The sequence below is a fragment of the Candoia aspera genome, chromosome 4 (assembly GCF_035149785.1).
Source record: "Candoia aspera isolate rCanAsp1 chromosome 4, rCanAsp1.hap2, whole genome shotgun sequence".
Taxonomy (NCBI): Eukaryota; Metazoa; Chordata; class Lepidosauria; order Squamata; family Boidae; genus Candoia; species Candoia aspera.
The window spans coordinates 25,849,327-25,871,207 of NC_086156.1; the positions used below are offsets into that span (position 1 = coordinate 25,849,327).

Below are 21,881 nucleotides of genomic sequence, written 5' to 3' on the forward strand. Positions count from 1 at the left end.
ATCTCTCCAGAGCTCAGAGTTGTTGGGGTCAGAAGCAATAGTAAGTTGATGCAGGCCAGAAGAGGGTACCATTTTCAGCTGCACTGAAGCTTAGGAAAAAGTTTCCATTCATATAAGGTAACTATGATGTAGAAGTAAGTGTGCAGGGTTGAGGAGAAGGGGATGAACTCCATCCAAATCCCTCCACCCACACTTTGCACTGTGGAGGAAACAGTTATTTTAACTGTTGGAATTTATGTAAGGATAGAGCTTGAACTTGCCTATTATACATAGTTTTTGATGTTAGCAACCTATAAAGAACTTGGTTAACTCAGTATAAAACACTGGATCACTGTGGCATCTACAGTGCAATTCTTCCCAAGCTGTAAATAAAAGCTGAGAGATGGGGAGCTATGTAAGGCCATTCACTGAAATCTGGATTTAAATTCAGATTTATTGTATGAAAAATGTAACCCACTGGTGCACATTGATTGTTTACAGTATTTATGACATTTGTTAAATGCTTAAACTTGTACAAATAGTGCTGATATAAAACTCTGCCTATTTCAAAATGGAGTGAATTTTCCAATGTTGAGCTTAGATTTTAGTATGACATTTATTTTTACATTCTAATTTCAGAATATTAAAAAAGGCCATAGTAATTCGTTTCTTTGGGTGAATGAATATATGAAGTTAATATAAAATTTACTATTTATTCTTTTGCATGGTCAGCTGTCAGATAATCAGCCCAGTTGCATACTCATGAAATGAAACACTGATCACTTCACATTGGATAATGTCAGATGTTGATTGCTTCACACTATATTCAATATTTATTATTGTCAAAATTTTATTATTATTGAATGTCAGCTCTCAGTCTAACATGGATGCTAGTCTGTATGTATGAATCATATGGAAGTCAAGTGCTGAATATAGTTATCTAGTAAATGTTTCCTGAGTATCACCTGACCAGGGGGGAAGGAAATGCCTTTTGTGTGCTTTTTTCCTGAATGTAAAAGTCTTGTAGAGTGATTGAGAAGATAAGGTTAGCAGCAGCTTTCCAGGGATTTAGACTGAAGTCATTCTACTAGGAGATACCAAGATATAAACTTCAAGCCTTTTCCATGCAAAGCATATGCTCAGTCACCAAGCTCTAGCTTTTCCCCAAAGATATGTGATATCAAGAAAGACCCATAACATGAACCCTTCTAGTTAAAGCATATTTTGAACAACTAACGCAGTGCTGTCATGGGAAAGAACATATCATGTACTTGTACTTAAACTTGGATTAATTACTAAGAGGTACAGGATGAAGCCATTAAAAGAGAGACTCAAGGATGGGAGAAAACTGGGGAGATAATCAGGAGGGAAAACTTATGAAATTAACTCACTGGTAGAGTCAAAGAGAGAAGAGGAGAAAGTAGCTGACAAATAATGAGCAGAGGAAACTTGGAAGACCAGTTTTCAAACATGGTTGGTATCAAAGAGATTGCTCATATTTGTAGACATTTGTTAGCTATCTTGATTGCTTTTCTTATTCCAGAATGTACTGGTATGAATTGTCCAAAATAAGTAAGTTGGTGTATTTTAATAGGTCCTTACAAAACATTCATCTTCTATCAGAGCTGCAGTTCCTAGAAGCCATAATCTTTAGGAATGCAGGGAAGTGTTTCAGCGATATATAATTCAGAAAATGACAGCTTGTTCTGAAGCATCTAACAACTGTAAAATGCTCATTTTTTGACATAATTGATTTAAATTTGCCTGTTTTTATTGTTTAGGATGCAACTTTGGTCTATGAAGCCAATGTAATTTTGATCATTGAATCATGAGATCATAGCACACCATGAAAGCTGAATTAAAATTCCCCAAAATCAAGATACTGTATATCCTGGTATTAGCTGAGACTCCAGTGCATTAGTGCTTTGAACGTGTAAACTCTTTTCTAAAGGCCACCTGTTCATTAATAGATACCAAGGATTATTAACTAATGTTAATGTGCAGAAATCCCTATGCTATGCACCCTGTTATCATACAAGGAGAATTATACTATTCCACATGAAGAAAAAACAGATTTGAATCTCTTAGACATTGTTTTGTCAGAGCATCCCTTTATTCTGCCATGCATCAAAAGAAATATGTCTGCTCTGGGGGACTGAACAAGCCTGAACAGGATTTCAAATGCAATTTTTACTACTTTTTTCACCCATTAATTCTACTTCCAATACTATGGAAAATATATATTCAAGACATGTGCCCTGTAATATATATAAACCTTGTGTACAATAGAATATTGATATTGGAACTCTGTTAGGAATATTTTGGAGTCTATTGCATGAGCTATATTGTAATGTTGAATTATGTTATTATTCCCTATGTTCAATTGTCACTTCAATACAGGTAAACACTTCCAAGCAATGTCAGTGTAACTTCCAAGCAATGTCAGTGTACCTACAGCATATGCTTATGTTGTCTCATGTTTCTTCCCCTATTTCCTAGTATGAGAGCTTTTATGCAGAAATTACTAAGAAATATCATCTAGGTTTGGGACATACAGTAGAAACAGCAGAGAGAATAGATGGAGAAGAATGGGCCAGGATTAACTGCATGGATGAGATGGTAATGTGGTAAAAGAGGAAGTCAAAGGCAAGTAAAAAAAAAGGCATTGAGTAATATTGCTTAAGTCATCGTTTAAGAACAGCATTATGGTTAAAATAGATGTGACATTACATGCATTGAGGCTTCTATGGTGCACAGCTTTTTTTATGCAAATAAATTGCATCATCTGGTGAGGGATTGGGTAATCATTAGAACTGTGACATCCATGGAAAAGTAGTCCTGCAATCCTGAGGAAAAAAATCCTCATCTGAAATGATGTTAGCCTTGAGAAGAAATTCCCATTGATACCAATGAGGTTAACATTAGGGTTCTTCATGCTTGTTGCAATCTTTCCAAGATTCAGTCCCCAACTTAGCTGCGGATTCTATATATGTTAAATAGAAAGACATATTTAACGTTGTGTCTGTTAAATGATATGAGCTCACTGAAAAATACATGATGGTCTTACAATATTTGGTCAGATAGTTCAAATAGTAACCCATTCCCCCTCAGTCACAATTGCTACAGCTTTCCTATTCTTTTTCTCTCTCTCCGTGGATAAGATAATGTATTACTGACTGATCTCAGTAATTGTTTCTGCTTCTATTTTGAGGGAGGGGGTAACTCTGCTAAAACCTAAGAAGAGAGAGATGCCTGGACTCTTAAATGTGGTTTCTTCCATGTGGTCAGGTACAGTAGGATTGGCAGGAAGTTTTGCCTTTGATTTTTTTCTTTCCTCTTAAATTAATTTCCTCTAACTCCCACTTGCACCATCTTGGTCAACTGGTATTCCCAAAGCAAGCACATGTTTGCTTTATATTTATGCATCCTTCCTCTTAATCTGTTTTTCCTCTTAATTTGTTTCAACAAAATAATTAAAACAGATGCTTATTTAGTTCTTTTGTGATATAAGTTTCACCTTAGTAGGGCACAGCATTCCTACCCAATGCAAGGCAAACAGTCCTATATGGTTATTCATAACTTCAGCCTGCCTGAACCTACCCATCCCTTTTCCAGAATTGAGTATATTGCTCCTGTCAGAAAGTTGAAATGTCTCAGAACAGCAGTTATGCCAAAATGCATCCTGTGAGCACTTACTCCTTTAGCTTTGATTTGCCGAATTGGAGAAACTTAAAGCAATTCTCATTAGTTCAGCTGTTTTCTGCATTCTGCCACAGAATAATATCAGAAATAAAATAGATGTGGATGTCATCTATCTTGAGTTATGTTTAAAATTATTTATTTTAGGAGTTGATTTCTTTTAAAAGTATGGCCCTATTGAATAAATTATACTAGCGGGTTATTTCAATAAAGCTTAAGAAAATTACATTGTTAAATTTTATCATTTTCTATTTTATATCCTGCCTTTATATTTGATAGAGAAGAAATAGTTCGTTTTGTATGGATTTATTTATTTACCTTGTTCCAGTTTAGGTAACCTTCTCGGTTGTTTCATTAGAAAACATTAATCAATAAATATATTTAATTATAATACAAACTCCCACATGCAAATAAGAAAACATGAATAAATGCTTCCTTTCCTTAGTAGAATTAAATTGTACTCCACAGCAAAAGCAACTTATTTATGGTCTCATTTGCTAATGACTCATTAAAATTCTTATTGTAGATTGTACAACTTTTTCATAACCTCCAACACTCAGATGAAGCACATGGAGACAAGCAAGGGAGAAATGGGCCATAACTGATTTTGAATTTTTTTATATAAATGCAATTTCCTCCCATTGGTAATCAAACAATCAGGATTTAACTAACTGCATAAGGCACATAAATTAGAAAAGCAAAATGGGCAGATCTTAGAGAACTGCCAGAAGTCATGATTCAGTTGGGCAATGTATAAATACAATAAATAACTAAATCTCTTAGTTTGAGCTTGAGAAGAACAATCTGGTTTCAGAGTTATATATAATTTTGAAACTGACTTGTTCCTCTAACGGAATGAATATTTCAGTAAAAGGGAACAGAATTTTATGTCTCTCAAATTTACTTTTAAAATGCTAGTGGAAATAAGGACATTTTCAGGTTTTTTCCCACTGTTTAATTACTTAAACTTATTGCAGTCTAGGATCACGGTCTCATCACGTCTGTACCACTCTACACATTGGAAGGAGACAACATGGGGTTAGGTGCATGGCTGGTTCATTGTGTGAGTATGAGGATGATTTCAGGACATAAGCTAATGGACAAAGCTGATGGACAAAGAAGGACAAAGCTAAGCTCTGAAGTGAATCAGTCTATTGAGACATCTAGCCAGTATTATTTGCACTGACTTGCAATGGCATTCATAGGTGTCAGCTTGGAGTCTTACCTAGTTATACTGAGGAGATGCCAGGAACTGAAATTAGATTCTTTGGCATACAAAGCATATACTCTTCCATTGAGTACATTCCCCTAGAACATTACAAGAAGGAAACTAATCGAAGAACATAACTGCACCAACAAATTGTTGTCAGTAGGATTTTAATGCCTCTTTTTCAAGGGACAAATTTAATTTGATTTTAAAGTTTCCTGAGAAACATCCCTGAGGTGTGGGTGTGCCACCTTCAAATGCTTTACATCTTGGACAGTCCTTTGGCTTCTGCTAAGTTCCTCGTTGGACCTTTACTTTTTGGCTGCCTGCATCAAGCATAAGAAATTAACTGCTGATAAATAAGGTGAAAAGTGGCATGACCCCAGGATGTGACTAAATCACTGCTGAGCTCATCAAAGTAAATACCAAATGGCAAGTTTTGATGTTGCCACCCCTTTTCATTCTTTCCAACCCAAGAGAATGTAGGAAATAAATTGCCCATATAAAAATGGGTGGGATCTGGCTTGGAGCTGCAGATAATAACAACCCAGGAAAAGATTCCCAGTGTACCTTCTGGGGAAAGGGAGTTGAACTATGGCTCAGAAGGCTGCTGGCTGCTCTGTTGTAGCTCTTTCCCTCCAGGTCACATGATTCAGAGCAGAGCATAGGCAGCTTGCCTTGTGTTTTTCAGTACACACATGAATACACACACACACACACACACACACAGAGGAAAGTGAGCAGTAATACTTGGTTGTAATTGGTTCTTCTGATTGCTTCCCACCTTGTTACTTCTATCAGTAAAAAAGCCCCATACTCCTATTAGCTTCCAGGTGCAATTCAAAATGCTGGTCATCACTGTTAAAATCCTACATGGATTGGCACCGTAGTACCTGCAGGACCACTTCCTCCAATTAGGGCTGACCTGTTGGAGTTATGCGTTGCAGGAAAAACTGTTGGTGACCTCCCATGCTGGTGAGGTATGGAGGAGGTGGAAGCTCTTACTCTGTGGAACAGCATCCTGTTAGAAATTAGATCAGACCTTCCTACTGTGGCCTTCTGGGAGTTTCTGAAATCCTAATTATTCCAGGGGGCCTAGGATGATTATTCAGTTTGACTCACTAATGGATGTTTGTTTTATGGCTTATAAATTTATTTGTTTTAACAGTACTGTGGATATTTTATTTCAAATGTTTAATTACTGTACATTTCTGAGATTCTGTCTGGTGGGTATATATTTGATAAATAATCCTAACTAGGTCACAATCAATATTATTCTGATATTCAACAAAGACCACAATGACCTTAAATCTCCTGAGTTAAAAAGGAAATTATAAGATAGACACCTTACTAGAAATTTCAGGACTGAGAACTCTCTCTGCCTTAATATAGCTGGAAAACATTACTATATTATGCAGACCACTATAGCTTTTCTAGGGTAATTTGATTTTCTGGTCTCTGTCTTCTATCTACTTATCTAAAGACAACCTTGGGAATCAGGCTCTCCTGAGTATTTTCCTAGGAAAATTCAGAATAAAGTGAAAGAATTTCCTCTGATACATATATATTAAAACCTCATTGGGAAAATATGAAGGGGAAGATATGTGTTTACTTTGCAGTGAAAGCAAGTATATCTAATTTTGCATTTGCAGACAATTTATGAACTTCAAAATATACTCCTCTCTGAATTTTATAATGTACATTTTGAACCATAACATTATAAGAACATTTGCGTAATAACATTTATGGATGTTCAAATGGATGCAGAACATTCATGAATGCATAAATGGATGCATAAAAATATGTTGTATTTGGGAAACTGTGCACAAAAGATGCACAAAAGATATAGATGAATGTTTGTTGTGACCATTAGTTTTATTTAACATCCTATAACTCCATGAGAACTGAAAACGCACCAAAATCTAAGCAACGATGGTATTTACTTTTACAAATGACTTTTCCATCCTTTTTACTGTTGTCAGCAGTACAGGAGGGCTTAGATGCATGGCACAGAACCCTTCAAGAAGCACGAGATATATTATCTATACTCCATGTCTCCTTTTACTCCAATTAAATCTCCTATTTACCAATCACATGTGGACAGTAAGAACTATATTTAGGGGATCAGATAGAGAAGCAAAACCGGGTCTCCTTCTCACAATGTTTAGGCCCCAAATGACTAACAGAACAGTAGGGAATAGGGAACAGCAATACGGGTCTGCTCATTTGAGGGGAGACTAATCGTCCTAGAGTGCCCTAATTGGGTTGATCTTATGTTTTGCCATTGCGCTCAAGGCTACCTTTTTATGGCAACATAAACATCCTTCAACGGACCCCAGGAAAAGAACAAACTCCCTCTGGGGGAGAAAAGAAACCCCAACTAAATTTATTGTGTCTCACAGCAAAGAGTCATGCTAATCATTTCAGTGAACCAAATAGACCAACTGTGTTCGTCTGTTCAGTAAGTAGCACAGTGGCTTATATGATAACAATTCTGTCTGTTGCACAAGCTCAGCATTTTGAGTTTTGCTCAGAACTAAAGCAGTGAATGAATTTTCTTCAGAGCTCAATTTTGTTGTCAAAAAGCCAAAGTGACTCAAAGCAATGGGTGGAGCTGCTTGTTCAGGCAGGATTTTTACTTTTTGCCCTTTACCTCTGGAGCCAGAGGTCTGGCTTCCATCCAGCTGTATGAGGAGAAGATTATGGTCTTTCTCTAGGTAATTTGAAGGAGCAAAACCAAAGCGAAGTCAGGTGGCCAAAAGTCGGCACTGAGTTTTTCCACAATGTTTCTCTTGATTTTGCTTATCTATCCCACGGTAATCACTGTATTTTTAAAAAAGACTTCTTGAGCAGTTGCATGTGCAAAATAACAGTATTCTTCATATAGGATAACTTACGTGTACTTATTGGTAGAATAATGGTTGCAACCATGCAGAAAAATAAATGCTCAAAATAGTGGAAGATATCATTTTAGCCCTTGCAGATGGAACTTGAGTAGAAGAAAGTGACAATCCTGAAAATTCAGAACAGTATTTAAAAGTAAAATATAAAAAGGTATACTCAGTTCTGATAAGCTCTAGCTGTTTTATTTGCGGGTGATAATAGATTTGTGGAAGTGTTTTTATAGGTAAGCTGGGAATTGAGCAAAAGCTCAATTAACCTTCAGCAATAATTGTGAAACCGCCTATTCACAGAGAAGTCCTTCTGAAGTTAATGGGTGATCCTGCAGAGTGGTGAGTAGAGTTAGATGTCTGCAGCTTATATGTCACCAGCACTGGCATAATTTCTGTCTCTGAGTAACACCATGTTTTGTCAGACTGATCTGACACTTCATCAATTGTATTCAGTTTTTAAAATATACTTGCTGTAGGGGCTGTTTTTTCTTTATGTATTTATGTGTTTTCCTTAGCTTTTCTTCCTGAATTTGAATCCTCACTATACTTAGGTTTGAAGAATCTGAGTCATGTTCCATCAAAGATGGATAATACATAATAGAATGGGGTAAACTATGAAGATTACAAAACAGTAATTTAAAGCATCAAAGCTCAACAGAATGAGAAATAAGACCAATTGGCTCTATTAGCTGTTCAAAATCAGAGTGCTTTTGACCATTATACTTCAATTTTTCTCCAATGCATTGAGCTGAGTTTCCTTAAGGATCGAGTTCCTTAAAGGTGACACTACTGCTAAGAAGGCTGTATCTCTGTATCACAATAAGTGTGGTCTAACTTGCATGCCATGTATGTATGTATGTAGATAAGTAATTTGAAACTTGTCACTGGCCACTTGTCAAACTTTAGGCAGTTTACAATAGCAAAACAAATGACAGATAGAAAGTAAAATATCCCACTTGCTGTCTCCTGACTGAAGAAGCTTCAAAAAGCTCTATGGGAAAGTTCTATTTTTACTATTTTTCTAAAGGATAAGAAGGTGGCAGCTAATCTGACCTGAGGAGGTCAGCTATTTTACAGCAATGGGGCTGCCACTGAGAAGGTCATTGTCTAGTCCTCAACTCCTTTGATCTCTCCAGGAAGGGGTATCCCCAATATTCTCTCCCAGCTAGTTCCAAAAATATAAAGGTCTCAAGCTTTAAAGGGCTTTATAGGTAATCACCAGCACCTTGAATTGGGCTGGGAAGCCTACTGGTAACCAGTGTAGCTCCAGCAAAATAGATGGTATTCTTCTGAGCTGGCTAGTGCTGATCAACTACTACATTTTACCCAGCTGCAGCTTCTGAGTCCTCAAGGGCAGCCACATGTAAAGCAAATTATTATAGTCATGCCTTCAGCATCTCCTGGACCAGAAAACAGTGGTGAACCAGCCGAAGTTGGCCAAAGGGATCCATTACAACATAGCTTTTTTAAAATATACCCATTTTATTTCACAGTAACCCTACAGAAAAAGCAATTGACTTGAGAAAAAACAATTAACAGACCAATCACATCTGAACCCAGCTTCCCCTAGTCCAAGCTTTGTGCTCTAGAATCCACTGGTTATTTTACTTTTTTCATAATATGAATCAAGCCCTTTCAGTTTCAGTTATTTTAATAGTAATTTTAATAGTTTTTATGTTGCTAAGATAATAACAATCATACCCATGTAATCACTAGGAACTGAGCTCAGCTTGAGGGAGAGTTTAGTTTTGAGATGTTAAGTTTTTGTTTTCTTCTTTTGTTTTCATCCATGGGCAAAAAAATATGGTTATGCTAGATTATGCTTTAATTCAAAGTGGGTTACATTAGTATCGGGAGGCATTTCTTCATTCTGGTTGTTCTTTAGACTGTTAATAGACAAACTGAAAGAGAGAGTAGGAAGTATACAGCTTTGTACCCAGTAACAAAAACTAGAAATAGCTTCCACATAGCAGGATAAGCGTAAACATAAGTCTTGGCTATGTGTCCACAAACTTCATGCAATTCTGAAAACCTTGCTTGTGGATTCAGCCAATGTTCCTCTAAGAATGGCAGTTTTTAAGGTGATGAAAGGAGGAAATTAGGAGATATATGCAGAGCAATCAATGATATTTGTAAAAATTAATTTAAATTGAATTTAAATTAATTTTGTCCTCATCCCATCAGTATTTTTCTCCTGGCTATCCTTACATTTTGGAATATACCCTCTGACACACTTCTCAAAAGCTAAGTATAATCCTCAGCCTAAAAATGTAATGTCCCCTGACGGGAGGAGATGGGCGGGGGCAAATTAGATAAATAAATAATGTATCCCTGCTATACAAATAAGGAGCTACCTGTAGACTTAATGGTTCACATTCAGATGTTCTCATGCAGCATTCCAGCCGGCTAATCAGCCATGCCTTCTAATAGGACAGTGTTTCTCAACCTTGGCAACTTAAGATGTGTGGACTTTGACGCCCAGAATTTCATGCTGGTTGGGGACTTATGGGAGTCAAAGTCTACACATCTTACAGTTGCAAGGTTGAGAACATGGCTCCAGGATATTCCACTGATACAGCCTCCCCATCAGTGTTCTGTTTCTTCTCCATCAACCAACACACAGTACTCAGAGGATGTTCAATCCTTGGGCTGTTTTCTGATTTGCTTGAAGTTTGATTTCCCCCCACCCCCTTATGGTTTTTCTCCAAAACCATTTTTCTTTTGTATTTTTGCACATCTTAAAATTCTCCAAAGCAGATGGGCATCTTCTTTTTGTTGTTGTTATTACATTTTGGTGGCATCCTGTTGTTTTACAGCAGCTGACTCTACTATTAGGAGAAATGATTGCATTAGTAAAGTGACATTCTCAAGTGGAGCACTAAAGACCAACAATGGTTCAAAACATTAGGTCTCAAAATGCCCTTGTTTATTTATATATTTGTAAAAAGTGTTGCTTGCCTTATAAAGAATCTCTCAGGATGACATTCCTAGAGATCAGTGATCACTGATTAACACTGTGGACTCCTTTCCTGAATAAGCATGCTTAGGATTGCATAGTAAATCTCATGTGCAGACAGATTCTTCTTTTCATTGGTTCCTTCTTATAAATTCAGCTGTGACATTAGAGGAAACCACAAAAGCCTAATCATTATGTTATCTTGGAACCCTTTCCTCTTGCCTTCTTTTACCTATGCATATAATAATTTCCACGTGCAAGTAGTACAGATTTAGAATCATTGGCATATAAACAGGGATATAAACCCATGAGCAAGCACCTCGTAACATCTTTGCAGCAATCTTGCATTCTTGCTCTGAAACTGACATAATAAAAGCCCAAACTTATCAAGGAAAACAGAAATAACATAAAAAAATAGCTCATAATATTCTATGTGATAGAAATTCACTCTAATTATTACAAAGATTACTTAAATGTCCAAGATCTGGAGGGTGGGAGGGATCCAGAAGCAAAGAGGTTTTGGATTTAAATAAAATGGCAAAAAGTGAGGAATATTTCAGATTACCTAAAATTCTTGTTCTGGATAACAACAACAAAAAAGTAGTGGGAAGATAGAATAAAGATGATTTGCATACAGTAAGTGTCCATACAAATGAGGTTTAACTGGAGTCTTATATATACTAGACAGTAATGGATCTTTCTTCTGAGTAAGCATGCACAGGATTACACAGCATGTTAAATTAAACTCTGCCAGGTACCAAACAAAAGCATCAGGTTACATCAGAAGCTACTGGAAGAAAGACACAATGGCTGTTCTAGTCTGAAAACAAAGCCCTCCGTTATTCAGCTTCGTCTTTAGCATTTATCAGAATATATGAGTCCCTTGCGAGGCAAAGAGCAGAAGAAAAGTTGGTACTTCTTAGTATTATCAGCTAATACAACCTCATTTGTGCAGCACTATTAATTGTCTGATTCGTCTTTAAGGGGTGTGAAATGAAATACTTTGGTTTTTCAGGATTTTTCTCCTGGACAGCTAAATTTTGTATTTAACAAAGATGATAAAAATTTAAAGTAATTCAAGCAGAGATTTTTGTTTTTAGGTTAATCAAGAAAGTGCTATATAATCTTGGATAGGAGTTGATTTTTTTGAATTGAAGCCTCACCCTTTCTCTTACAATGGGGGCATGGTCACTGATTCTTGTTCATCCATTCCATCTACCTTCAGTGTGCTTTCTACCCCCCTTTCTTTTCTTGTCTGGAAAAGCTAGCGATGGACGACCCGGAAGGATGCCTGAAATCTGTCGCTCTTTTCTGCCATCTCAACCTGTTGTCTTTCTTTCTTTTTCTCATCCCTTCATGCTCCAAGCAGTTTATTCAAGAAACACAGGATGATATAGTTTGCAAAGAAAGAATGGAACAAATTCAAAAAGCACATTTTTTTCAGCACTTCTCTTATAGCCACTCATACCTACTGTACAAACAATGGGATTAGTGTTTACCTGGCCCCAGCTGAAGTGCTTAAGAGCATCTCAACATTATAAATTTTGGAAAACTATAGTCCTTGAAAGTTCTCTTTTATTGAGAATTATCGGCATACTCAACAAATTATCAATTCTCAGGAATCTTTTGGGGACACAGGACTATGAAGCTGGTGTACAGTAATGTACATACGTGCATACACAATTTAGAAGAAATATAACTGAAATCTCATTGGCAACTGTAGGTTTGTACCAGCTTGAAAACTAGCTAATTATAATCAGCTTCCCACAAGGTACTCTTGGAAATGGTTGACTTTTTGACAAGGCTGGCGATCGTTAGAAATCTCCATCATTTGACAGAACAGTTCCTGGGATCCCTTGTTGAGGAAAAATTCCAGTTTAGATAAAAAAATGCAGCAGCAACTCAATAAGCTATGAACTTTTTGAGAACATTTATGCATGCTCTCAGAATGAATGCAAAGTGAAAACAATATGTGTCTCTGCTGAGTAAAGGAACTTTGCAAACTGAAAATACAGTTCATAACTGTATCTTAATTATTCTTTCTATGAAATAACTTGTCTCATGAAACAAGCAAATCTGATAGATTTCATTGTAGCTTTTAAGCAGCTAAATGCTAGTTAAAACCTGTGAACATGTCCACATGATTTCCTCTAAGTAGTGAGGTTCTTAACGAATGGCGCCTCCTGGATTAAGGAAGATCATCCGTGCAGATACACCAGGGAGGCATCTGGAACTTTACCTCTAGATGCAAGGTTTTTATTTTCATCTTTTGGTGTGCATACTTTCTTTGAGGTAGGCCATCAAAATACGGGGTTTATCAAAAATTGCTGGAAAACCTTATAGGATGAGCATGCTACCTCTATTGGGGAAAAGCCTAAACCGGGCCTGTTTTGTAACTTGTATCTGCATATGCAGTACTTAAGAAGTTGATCATATTAACCTCATTCTAAAACCATCAGAATTATGTCAAATCCTGTTAAGTCCCACTTCACATGAGAAGTTATTATTCATCTATGATTGTCTGAATAAAAGAAGCAGGATTTAACACAAGATTTAAGTGAGTGGATAGATTATAGATGTTTATAATGCAATGTGTTCTCCTGTAAAATACGCAGTCTAAAAATTGGGGGAAAATACTGAGCAATAATTCAAAATATTTCTGCTCTGTGAAGACTTTCTTCATCAGCTCAGTCTCTGTCAAGATTTTATAACATCAGCATTTAGCAATCCTAAGAATCACCTGATGAATTGTTGCCTGTTGGGAAGAAAATTGAAAATCAACAATGCAAGGAAATGAACTTTCATTGAAGGAACTAAGAAGTTCTATTTCCCTTCCATTTTATTTCATGGTGGCACAAAAATGAAGAAAGTGATAATCAAGTATCAGGTAGTCTCTCCTTTTCAGCAGTTCTGCTTTACTGTCTTTAATGCTCTTCCTCATATAGGAAAAAAAAAGGAAGCAATGGGGAAACTTATGGGAATGACAAATGCGGAAGAAAAAAACCCTTCTAAAACCTATAAATGGGCCAGGGCATTTGAACAGTAAATGTTTCATGCAGCACTCTGAGAAAAGGACTATTAAAAAAATTAAGGACAGCTTTCAATACAGCCTCTAGATGTGTTAAACAGTATCTCCCATAACTTCCTTGCCAACACTGATGGGAATTCCAGTCTAATACCTGTGGAAGGCACTGGACTGGGAAAGACTGGTCTTCTCATCTTGAGAAAGCAAATTTGAGCATCGGGATATCCTCTGATAATGTCTCTGAAATTGATTCTTCTGGTACCGATAGTGAATGCAGTTAGCCACATCAGGAGTGCATCCAAACAAGGAATGAGAAAAATTGCGATCAGTCAATGGTAAGTTGTAAATGTGTACCAGTCCAAAGGTAGATATTCTAAGATGTCTGGTCTGGCTAGATATTCTGTGCAATTAAATTTCCATAAGATTAATTATCCACCAAGATGCAGAACTAATGCACATCCTAAATAATTCCTAGATCATACTGAGATGTTGTGGCCATCCAGATGTGAAACTACAACTGGCCATATATAATAGAAATGGAAATTATAGCTTGCTGACATCTGGAAGGCAACAGGTATCCCATAGCTGCCCTAAAGCATTTCTGATGCTAATATATAAACACCATTAACAACTGCTGAAAAACTGGCCATACTTAAAAAGGTTTAATCATACCTCTTAATTTTTTTATGCATGATCAATTCCAACTTGTAAAAGGATTACATCCTCTAGAAGTTTAATGCTGAAACTTTCCAAGTATATTTGTGTTTGCACATTTATGCATATTCATGTATGTATACAGATATATACAAATACACACCCATTCATCTGCATACATGTAGAAACCCTGTTGTTTAGACTTGCGCGGTAGATAATGAGAATGTTTAATTTTTTTATTATCTCTGGAATTTTCATTGTCATTTAAATGTTATTTTACGTTAACTGATTGGGAATTAGGGAAAGCCATTATTCAGAAATGAGACTAAAGAGAGGCAAGTAAGTATAATGAATAATTCATGACACCCAATTATATGTTACAGTTCCCATGTACTTTTAAAACTTGTCTTACCCGCCTGTCTGTTGTGAAATGAAATGATGCGTAAACTCATAAAAGTCAAGCGGCAGCGCAACGCTCTTGGCAGCTGCACGCTCTGAACTTTGCCACCTCTTTTCTGAAATGAGAGTCTCGAACACGAAGTTTGGGGGTGGGTGAGATTTGTCAGCCCATCTAGACTCTGCAGATCACCTTGCTCTTAACAAAAAGAAAAAAGCGGAGAGAACAAAAGAAGTGCATGGAATTAACGCGATGCGTTTCGATTAGACAGTTCTATTAGCATAGAGCGATGCCATGGAGTAGGGGAGAACAGCATTTAGGGGACCGAGTTCAACCATTAATTTGGCAGGGCTGAGGACGAGGGGAGGAGGAGGAGAAGTTGGTGGCCTGTTTGCGGAATCGCTGCATTTGCGCAAGGGCACTAGGTGGCAGTCTTCATCTTCGCTTGCAGAGCGGGCGCCGCTCCGGAGACCTCTGGGTGTACGTGTGAGTGTGTGTGAAAGAGCGCGAGAAAGAGATTCTCCAACCAGCCGGCGAAGTCGTTCCCGTCGCACAAGCTGCAGGCAGCGTCCCCCCACTCCCCCCGCGCTGTAGCAGCAGCACCCTTTACTTGTATGCAATGTCTGGGGCAATCGTTCCCCACCCCAATGATTCCTCGTGCGATTCCCCCCTCCCTCCGGACAGTGGCTGCCCCCGGGAGAACGCCGCCGCAGCCCCGCCTTCTGCGTCCTCGGACCTTTCAACTGCGGAAAGTTTTATGACACTTGGTTGAATGTGCAAAGTTTTTAATTAGACTCTCCAGACAGCCCGAGGCAGCAGTAGCGCCACGAAGTCTTCCTGCCCTTCCCCTCTGCTTTTTTTCCCCCTCTTGCAGCACAACAAGCCGCTCTACTCCTTTGAAGACAATGCCGACTATGTCTACGACGTCATGTGGTCCCCCGTGCATCCCGCGCTCTTCGCCTGCGTCGACGGGATGGGCCGATTGGATCTCTGGAACCTGAATAATGACACCGAGGTGAGGCGGGGAGAGGATAGGGGCCTGGGTGAGGAGGGGGCCGGCGGCTGCCTGGCCTGCTCTTTTTTTAAACTGCTTTTGCAAAGAGGAAACCAGGGAGGAGAAGCGGGCTGCGTTGTCTTCCTGCAGCCAAGCCTCCCCGTCTCTTCTGCTGCGTGCTCGTTTGAGGAAAAAATGGGCTTCTCTCTGCCCCTCGCCTGTTCCATGGCCTTCCTCAAACCTGACCCAGATTCCCACGCCCTCCTAGGCTTCCAGGGAAAAGCCCCAGCCCTCTTCCTCCGAAGCAGGCTCGTTCAGTGATCTCTGGATGCACGTGTCTAATTTAAGCACCTCTTCACCCTTCATTCCTTTTTATTTCTCTCTGGCAAATCGAGGAGCCTGCGAATCTACCAGAAAGCCATCGAAAAGTGGGGGAGGACCCCCCCGGGCTGCACAGTCGCTTTTGCTGATTTGTGGAAAAACATTGCCACTGATACTCGATTATTATCACCACACGAGGCCCGGTGCGCCACGTGAAGGCAGCTGTCCTCTTCTGCAGAGGGGCTGTTGACGGTGCCTACTCCTCCCACTCGGCTGTGCCGGATTCCTTTAGGGAAACTACATCTCCCCTCATTCCCAGCCAGGAAGGTTGTGCTGGCTCAGGATGATGGGAGTTGCAGACTGGCATCTATAGCCCCACTTCTATCCATTTATGACCACAAAAAGGTGATTTGCATTTTGGGGATAGGGAATAATTGGTTTTGTAATACCAGTCCCCCCCACCTTTTTTTTAAAACATGCTTCTATATGTTACGGAAGGAGAATTTTTCCTTCCCACTTGGGGCCTGCAAGTTTCATATGCCTGTGTAAGTACAGTAGCACACTTTACTGTGGTCAAATAGGCTCAAGAATGGGTTCTTGCTCTTTTTTTGCCCAGAAATAAAGTGAACATGTTGATGAGGTCTAACTTATTTGTGATTTGTTAAATGCACAATGCATTCTGACAGTTTTCCTTAAATATTTTTCCACTTTGCTGCAGAAGCTTATATAGGATCACGGAGAAGAAAGGGACACAGTTTGTTCTCAAGTTCTTTGCATGCAGAACTCAGTGTTTATACAACCCTTTAAGCCATAACACAGTTTGTTTGCTTTACTTTAATGCTGCGGGTGAACTCAGCCATTTTGGTTTGTAAACCATGGCTTGACATTTTGCAATAACTCAGCCAAGTATAGTTATTCTGTAAACCAGCCTTGCTTAACCAGGGTACTCTCCATATGGGTAGAGCATTTCCTGCAATTCTCAGCACTTGATATTCTTCACTGGGAATTGAAGTCTACCTATTTGAAGAGGTCCATTTAGGGAAGACTGCTGTGTATCATGGTTAAGCAAACCATCGCTTAGCGCAGTAGAGGAATTCAATCTCAGACTGCATTCTGGGAAGTATTTCCAAGTGTCCATGCATAACATTACACTGTAAAGGACATTTCCCTGAAAAAAGCTCCACAAAATATTTTTGTTCAGAACAAACAAATTTGGCCATGGGCTGCATGGTTTCAGTCCTTTCCTCGCTGGGCTGGGAGCAAGCCCATTAATTCAGTGGGCCTTAAAGCTTACCAGACCTGCACAATATTGGTTTTAAAGATGATTTAGTTGATGTGCATTTATGAGATCAAATCTTATTAAAATCTCTGGAATATATATTGGCTGTCATATTAAGCATACGTACTATTTACTCAGTATTTAGCTCACTGAATTCAGTGGGCCATCCTGGGTACAGATGTGTATGGATGCAGCCCTGTTTGAATGTTGATTGTTACCACACCTCTAGTGGTTTTTTGCACTGCAGTCTTAAGCAGCGGTCCTGATACTGGATAGTTTTACTGTGGCTTTGTGAACCCAGCTACTGCGATTTCTAAACTATGGTTTATGGCATAGCATCCATAAACATGAACCCAGCCACTCTGGCCCATTCAGTAAACTAGGGTAAACCATGATTTAGTGCAATGTGTGAACCCACTTTTAGCTTCACAGTGATATGGGGGGAGGGAATAAAAGGAGGGACTTGGAAGAGCTAAGCTCTGGAGAAGTGGAGTGATAAAATTATATGATTTAAGAATTAATAGACACAAGTAGAGCAGAAATTGCTTCTGAAGAAATGCAGATTTACAGTGATTAATAGAGAAAATAAGCTGTGGAGAATGCGATAAAAGATTGTATCTTTGTATATTAAGTGGATTTATAGTGTTTTTGTTCTCAACTATTTTTTAAAATGTGCATTTCTGAATTTCCTAATTTAAAAACATGAAATATATTATTATTATTATTAGATTTTTATTCTGCCTTTTTATATATAACTCAAGGCAGTGAACATACCTAATACTAAGTATAGTATTTTTTCAGACAATTTTTTCTGTAAATCCTGTCTAGAGTCCTTGCAATTAGGTATGATTTACATATGAGAGAAGGAAGCTCCACTTAGGACTGTAATAAACAAGCTATATTTTTCCAGTGCTCTTTTGTAGAAAACCAGCTAGCAGACACTTACAAGTGGGATACCAGTAGTTAGTTAAAACAGGTTGGACTAGACAGAACCACTTTTTGTCATATTTTGCTTGAAGGGAAGGCTGCATGGGAGAGAATTCTCTGCCTGCAGACTGTAAGGGTTCAGTCCATACTGTACTTCTGTCTCACAGTCTTGCATTTATATATGTGGCCTAAGTGAAGATATTATTACTTAATAGATGATCAGTTTTATTCTAAAAGTAAACCAGGAGAAACCCTCACTTTTGTAAAGTTCATTTGTTGTTTGGAGGTGATTTCTCAGGAAACTATGTACATGTCTATCAGCACATTTGTGAAAGCAGATACATTATTATTTTATATTTATTGTGGCAAGGTTTATTTGAAGTAAATACCCATTTAAAAATATTAAATGAAATATTCTTGGGATATTCTGAATTCATATTTAGCAAACAAGTCATTCACACTGTTCTAAAGCATATTTGTAAATTGTTTATGTCAAATTGGTATGACTTATTCTTATACTTCAACTTATCACTATTATTTAGTACCTGTTTGTGTTCTGCTGTGAGAATCTTATGTTTTTAAACTGATTATACATTTCCTAAATAAATATTCTGAGAGTTTTCCCCCTTTCTTTTGCACAGTATATATTTTTCCCTTTCCAAGCACACACACTTTTTTCTTTGCAAAGCTTCTCTTGCAATTAAGTTTTCGAAATGTAAGAATGAAGATTTCCATTCCAGTAGCGGCCAGAAATGTAAAAATTGGAACCATATAGAGAAAACGTTGCCTGGTTAGCATTGGTGGAACAGTTGAAGTGGGAAAGCTTTTTGAGAAGATACATTTGGTACATGCACATCAATATATTTTACTGTAGCTGTTTTTGTTCTTTTTCATTTTGTCTCATGTCGTTTTAGTCTGAATTCAAAAGACCTGCAGTTTTGTTCCTTTCCCCATTGTGAAATAAGAGTGCCTATTTTTTTATTTTTACGGAAATGGTCTCTTGAACTTTTTATTCCCTTTTTCTTCTGCAAGAACAGTCTTGCCATTCAGCATTCTGAATGCCAGAACCAAGGTTTGAACATGAGTTCTGAAAACCATTACCTCGTGCTAGCCATCAGTGTATTTTTGTAGTGTCCTTTAGCTGAAATCCTGAAAGAACTGTACGATAACAGTAAGCTAATGCAGATTAAAGCAACGAGGCCTATAAAGCTTAAAATACTATAAAAGTAAGTAATAATGATAATACGTTTCACTTTTCTAACTGCAGAAGAATAGCTGTGCTAGCAAGAGCAGAAAATCCAGAATGTGTGTTGGTGCCACACAGGCTTGAGGCAGGAGCTGTTAAGGCAAGACAAAATTTAATGAATCAGTTGTTTGTGAAGGATGAAGAAGATAGTGGATTTATATACAAGTGGAGGTACAGCAGAGAATAAACTCAGCAAATACAGCAAAAGCAATATGTTAACTATTTTCTTCACTTTTTATTTAATCTTCCTTTCATATCACTTTAATGTACTTCACAGTAGAAAGAAAATACAGTTTTACTGATTTGGCTGTAAATCATGTAGGACAGGTAAGGAAGGACAAATGCTGAAAACTGGATTGTCAAGTGGAGACTGGAGGTCTTTTGAAGTGCCCTTAGCAGGAAGTTGCAGAGGCAGCTTAATTATAAAGCAGCTGAATAGGGAGGATTTTTTTCCCCTTCAGTTTTTACTTTGGGGGAAGGGGACGATCTGGAAGAGAGGACACATCTTCACAAATGTTATTGTTAAGAGCTATCAATACTCTTAAAATTGTTAAGAGCATATCTCGTTGCTTCTGAAATGAACATGAAGAAATGTGTCCCCTTTTTAATTGACACAGTGAATCTTCCTGTACGTAGGGACATTGAAATTGTAGTATGACCCAGGCAAAAGAGCTTGTGAAACTGAGCAAGGTTATAGCCATAGGGTTTACTTTGCTCTCATTTGTTTAATTTGGACTGTCATTATATGTTACGTGAAGAAACTTCAGGATTTTTTCCTTCTTTTCTTTAGGACACCAGCAGGAATAAATTCAACACAAGCATGTTGCCAGTAAAAACTAATCAGAGACCCACAGTAGCAACCAAGGAGAAAATGCTTTAACAACTGAAAGTGATTTTCCTTTTGATCCCTTGCCTGGCAATTTAAAACTGTAAAAAATAATGGTTTTATTCCCTGAGATGTATTGGGCCACAATCCAGCCAGAGTTAAGCACATTGGTTGCCCCTTTCGGAGGTAAAGCAAAGCATGTCCTATACTTAGATCACTCCCAATGAAATTAAAGAAACCAGTGTCTTATTTTGAATCATACCTGTAGCTTTAATAACTTAGTTTTTAGTTCTAAATTTCCATAATCACAGAAAAATCTGATATGTTATTGGATAGAAGGATTTATCTTAGACTGAGTAATAATTAAATATGTTGCAACACTACAGCTTAGTCTATTAAACAGGCAAAATTATTAAGATGTAAGCTGATTAGCATTATAATTCTGCAGGGAAAATACTGGGTCTTGGACATCGCTTTAGAACTGGTATTATGATTCACAAATTCCCAGTTTAAATCATTAGGAATTTTGAAAATCATAGTACCAGTCTTGTACTTGAATTTTCAGTTATTTAAATTGAACCTGTTTTTCCACAAGTTTGGGATGAAGTTGTTGATCAGGTTAAAGATAACTATTTTGATGCAACTCAATTGCAGACAAGAGTATTGGCAACACATAACTTGTATGGTGCCACGTTTTGTGTTTTTATCCCGGAAAAGATGGAACATGCAATGTGGCCTCTGAGTACAGTGAATCTACCAATACATAACACAACTTGAAATGACAGGTCATAGGAGCTTTATTCCTAGAAGAAGATGCTTTGTGCACTCTGCCTGTAAATAACGGCACAGCTAATTAGGAACAGACTGTAGATCTGTTTTGTATGAAGAAGGCCCTAAATGTTAATGGTATTTCCAAGAAGGGCTGGGAAAGGCTTCTCTCTGAAACTCTTGAAAGAGGCTGCAGTGTTGAACTCCCTGGAAGAGTAATATAGCAATTTCCCAAGTTCGTAGTTTTATTAATTTATTCTCAAGATTTATATTCTGCCTTCCTGTTAAATATCCAAAATAGATTATAATGAAGAAGGTATTATTCTGATAATAATCAGAAGCAGATTAGTAAGACCATCAAGACAGTGCAAAGGCTAAAAGGCGACACAAAAACATGAAGATGATAATTTAAGTATATTAAGCTTGATAAAATGAACCTCTACTTGTTGCCTCTCAAAAAGTGAGCAGCGATGGGGCCTTAAAGAGGTTGTTCCAAATCTTGGGTGCCTACAAATGTAATGTAGTGTGATTTACAACAGTTCTCCTGAATTTGGTGTTTTCCAGATATGTTGGGACTACCATCACCAGAATTCCTAGCCAGCAGGACCAAAGAATGGAGATGTCTGCACTGTGTAATATTGTAAAATGTAATGCTAAAACCAGTGAGACCTATATTTAGCAACTCCATACTATTATCTTGAAAATTAAT

At 37.8% G+C, this 21,881-nt stretch overlaps 1 protein-coding gene across 4 annotated transcripts in view; it reads left to right on the forward strand.

The window, feature by feature from the left end:
• Window positions 1-21,881, forward strand: part of DYNC1I1 (dynein cytoplasmic 1 intermediate chain 1) — a 194,489-nt gene that overhangs the window by 147,486 nt on the left and 25,122 nt on the right. For all 4 annotated transcript variants that reach the window (XM_063303660.1, XM_063303662.1, XM_063303661.1 and 1 more), the window contains one exon: window positions 15,686-15,826. In XM_063303660.1, coding sequence (XP_063159730.1) covers window positions 15,686-15,826 — 141 coding nt within the window. The remainder of the gene's footprint in view (window positions 1-15,685; window positions 15,827-21,881) is intronic.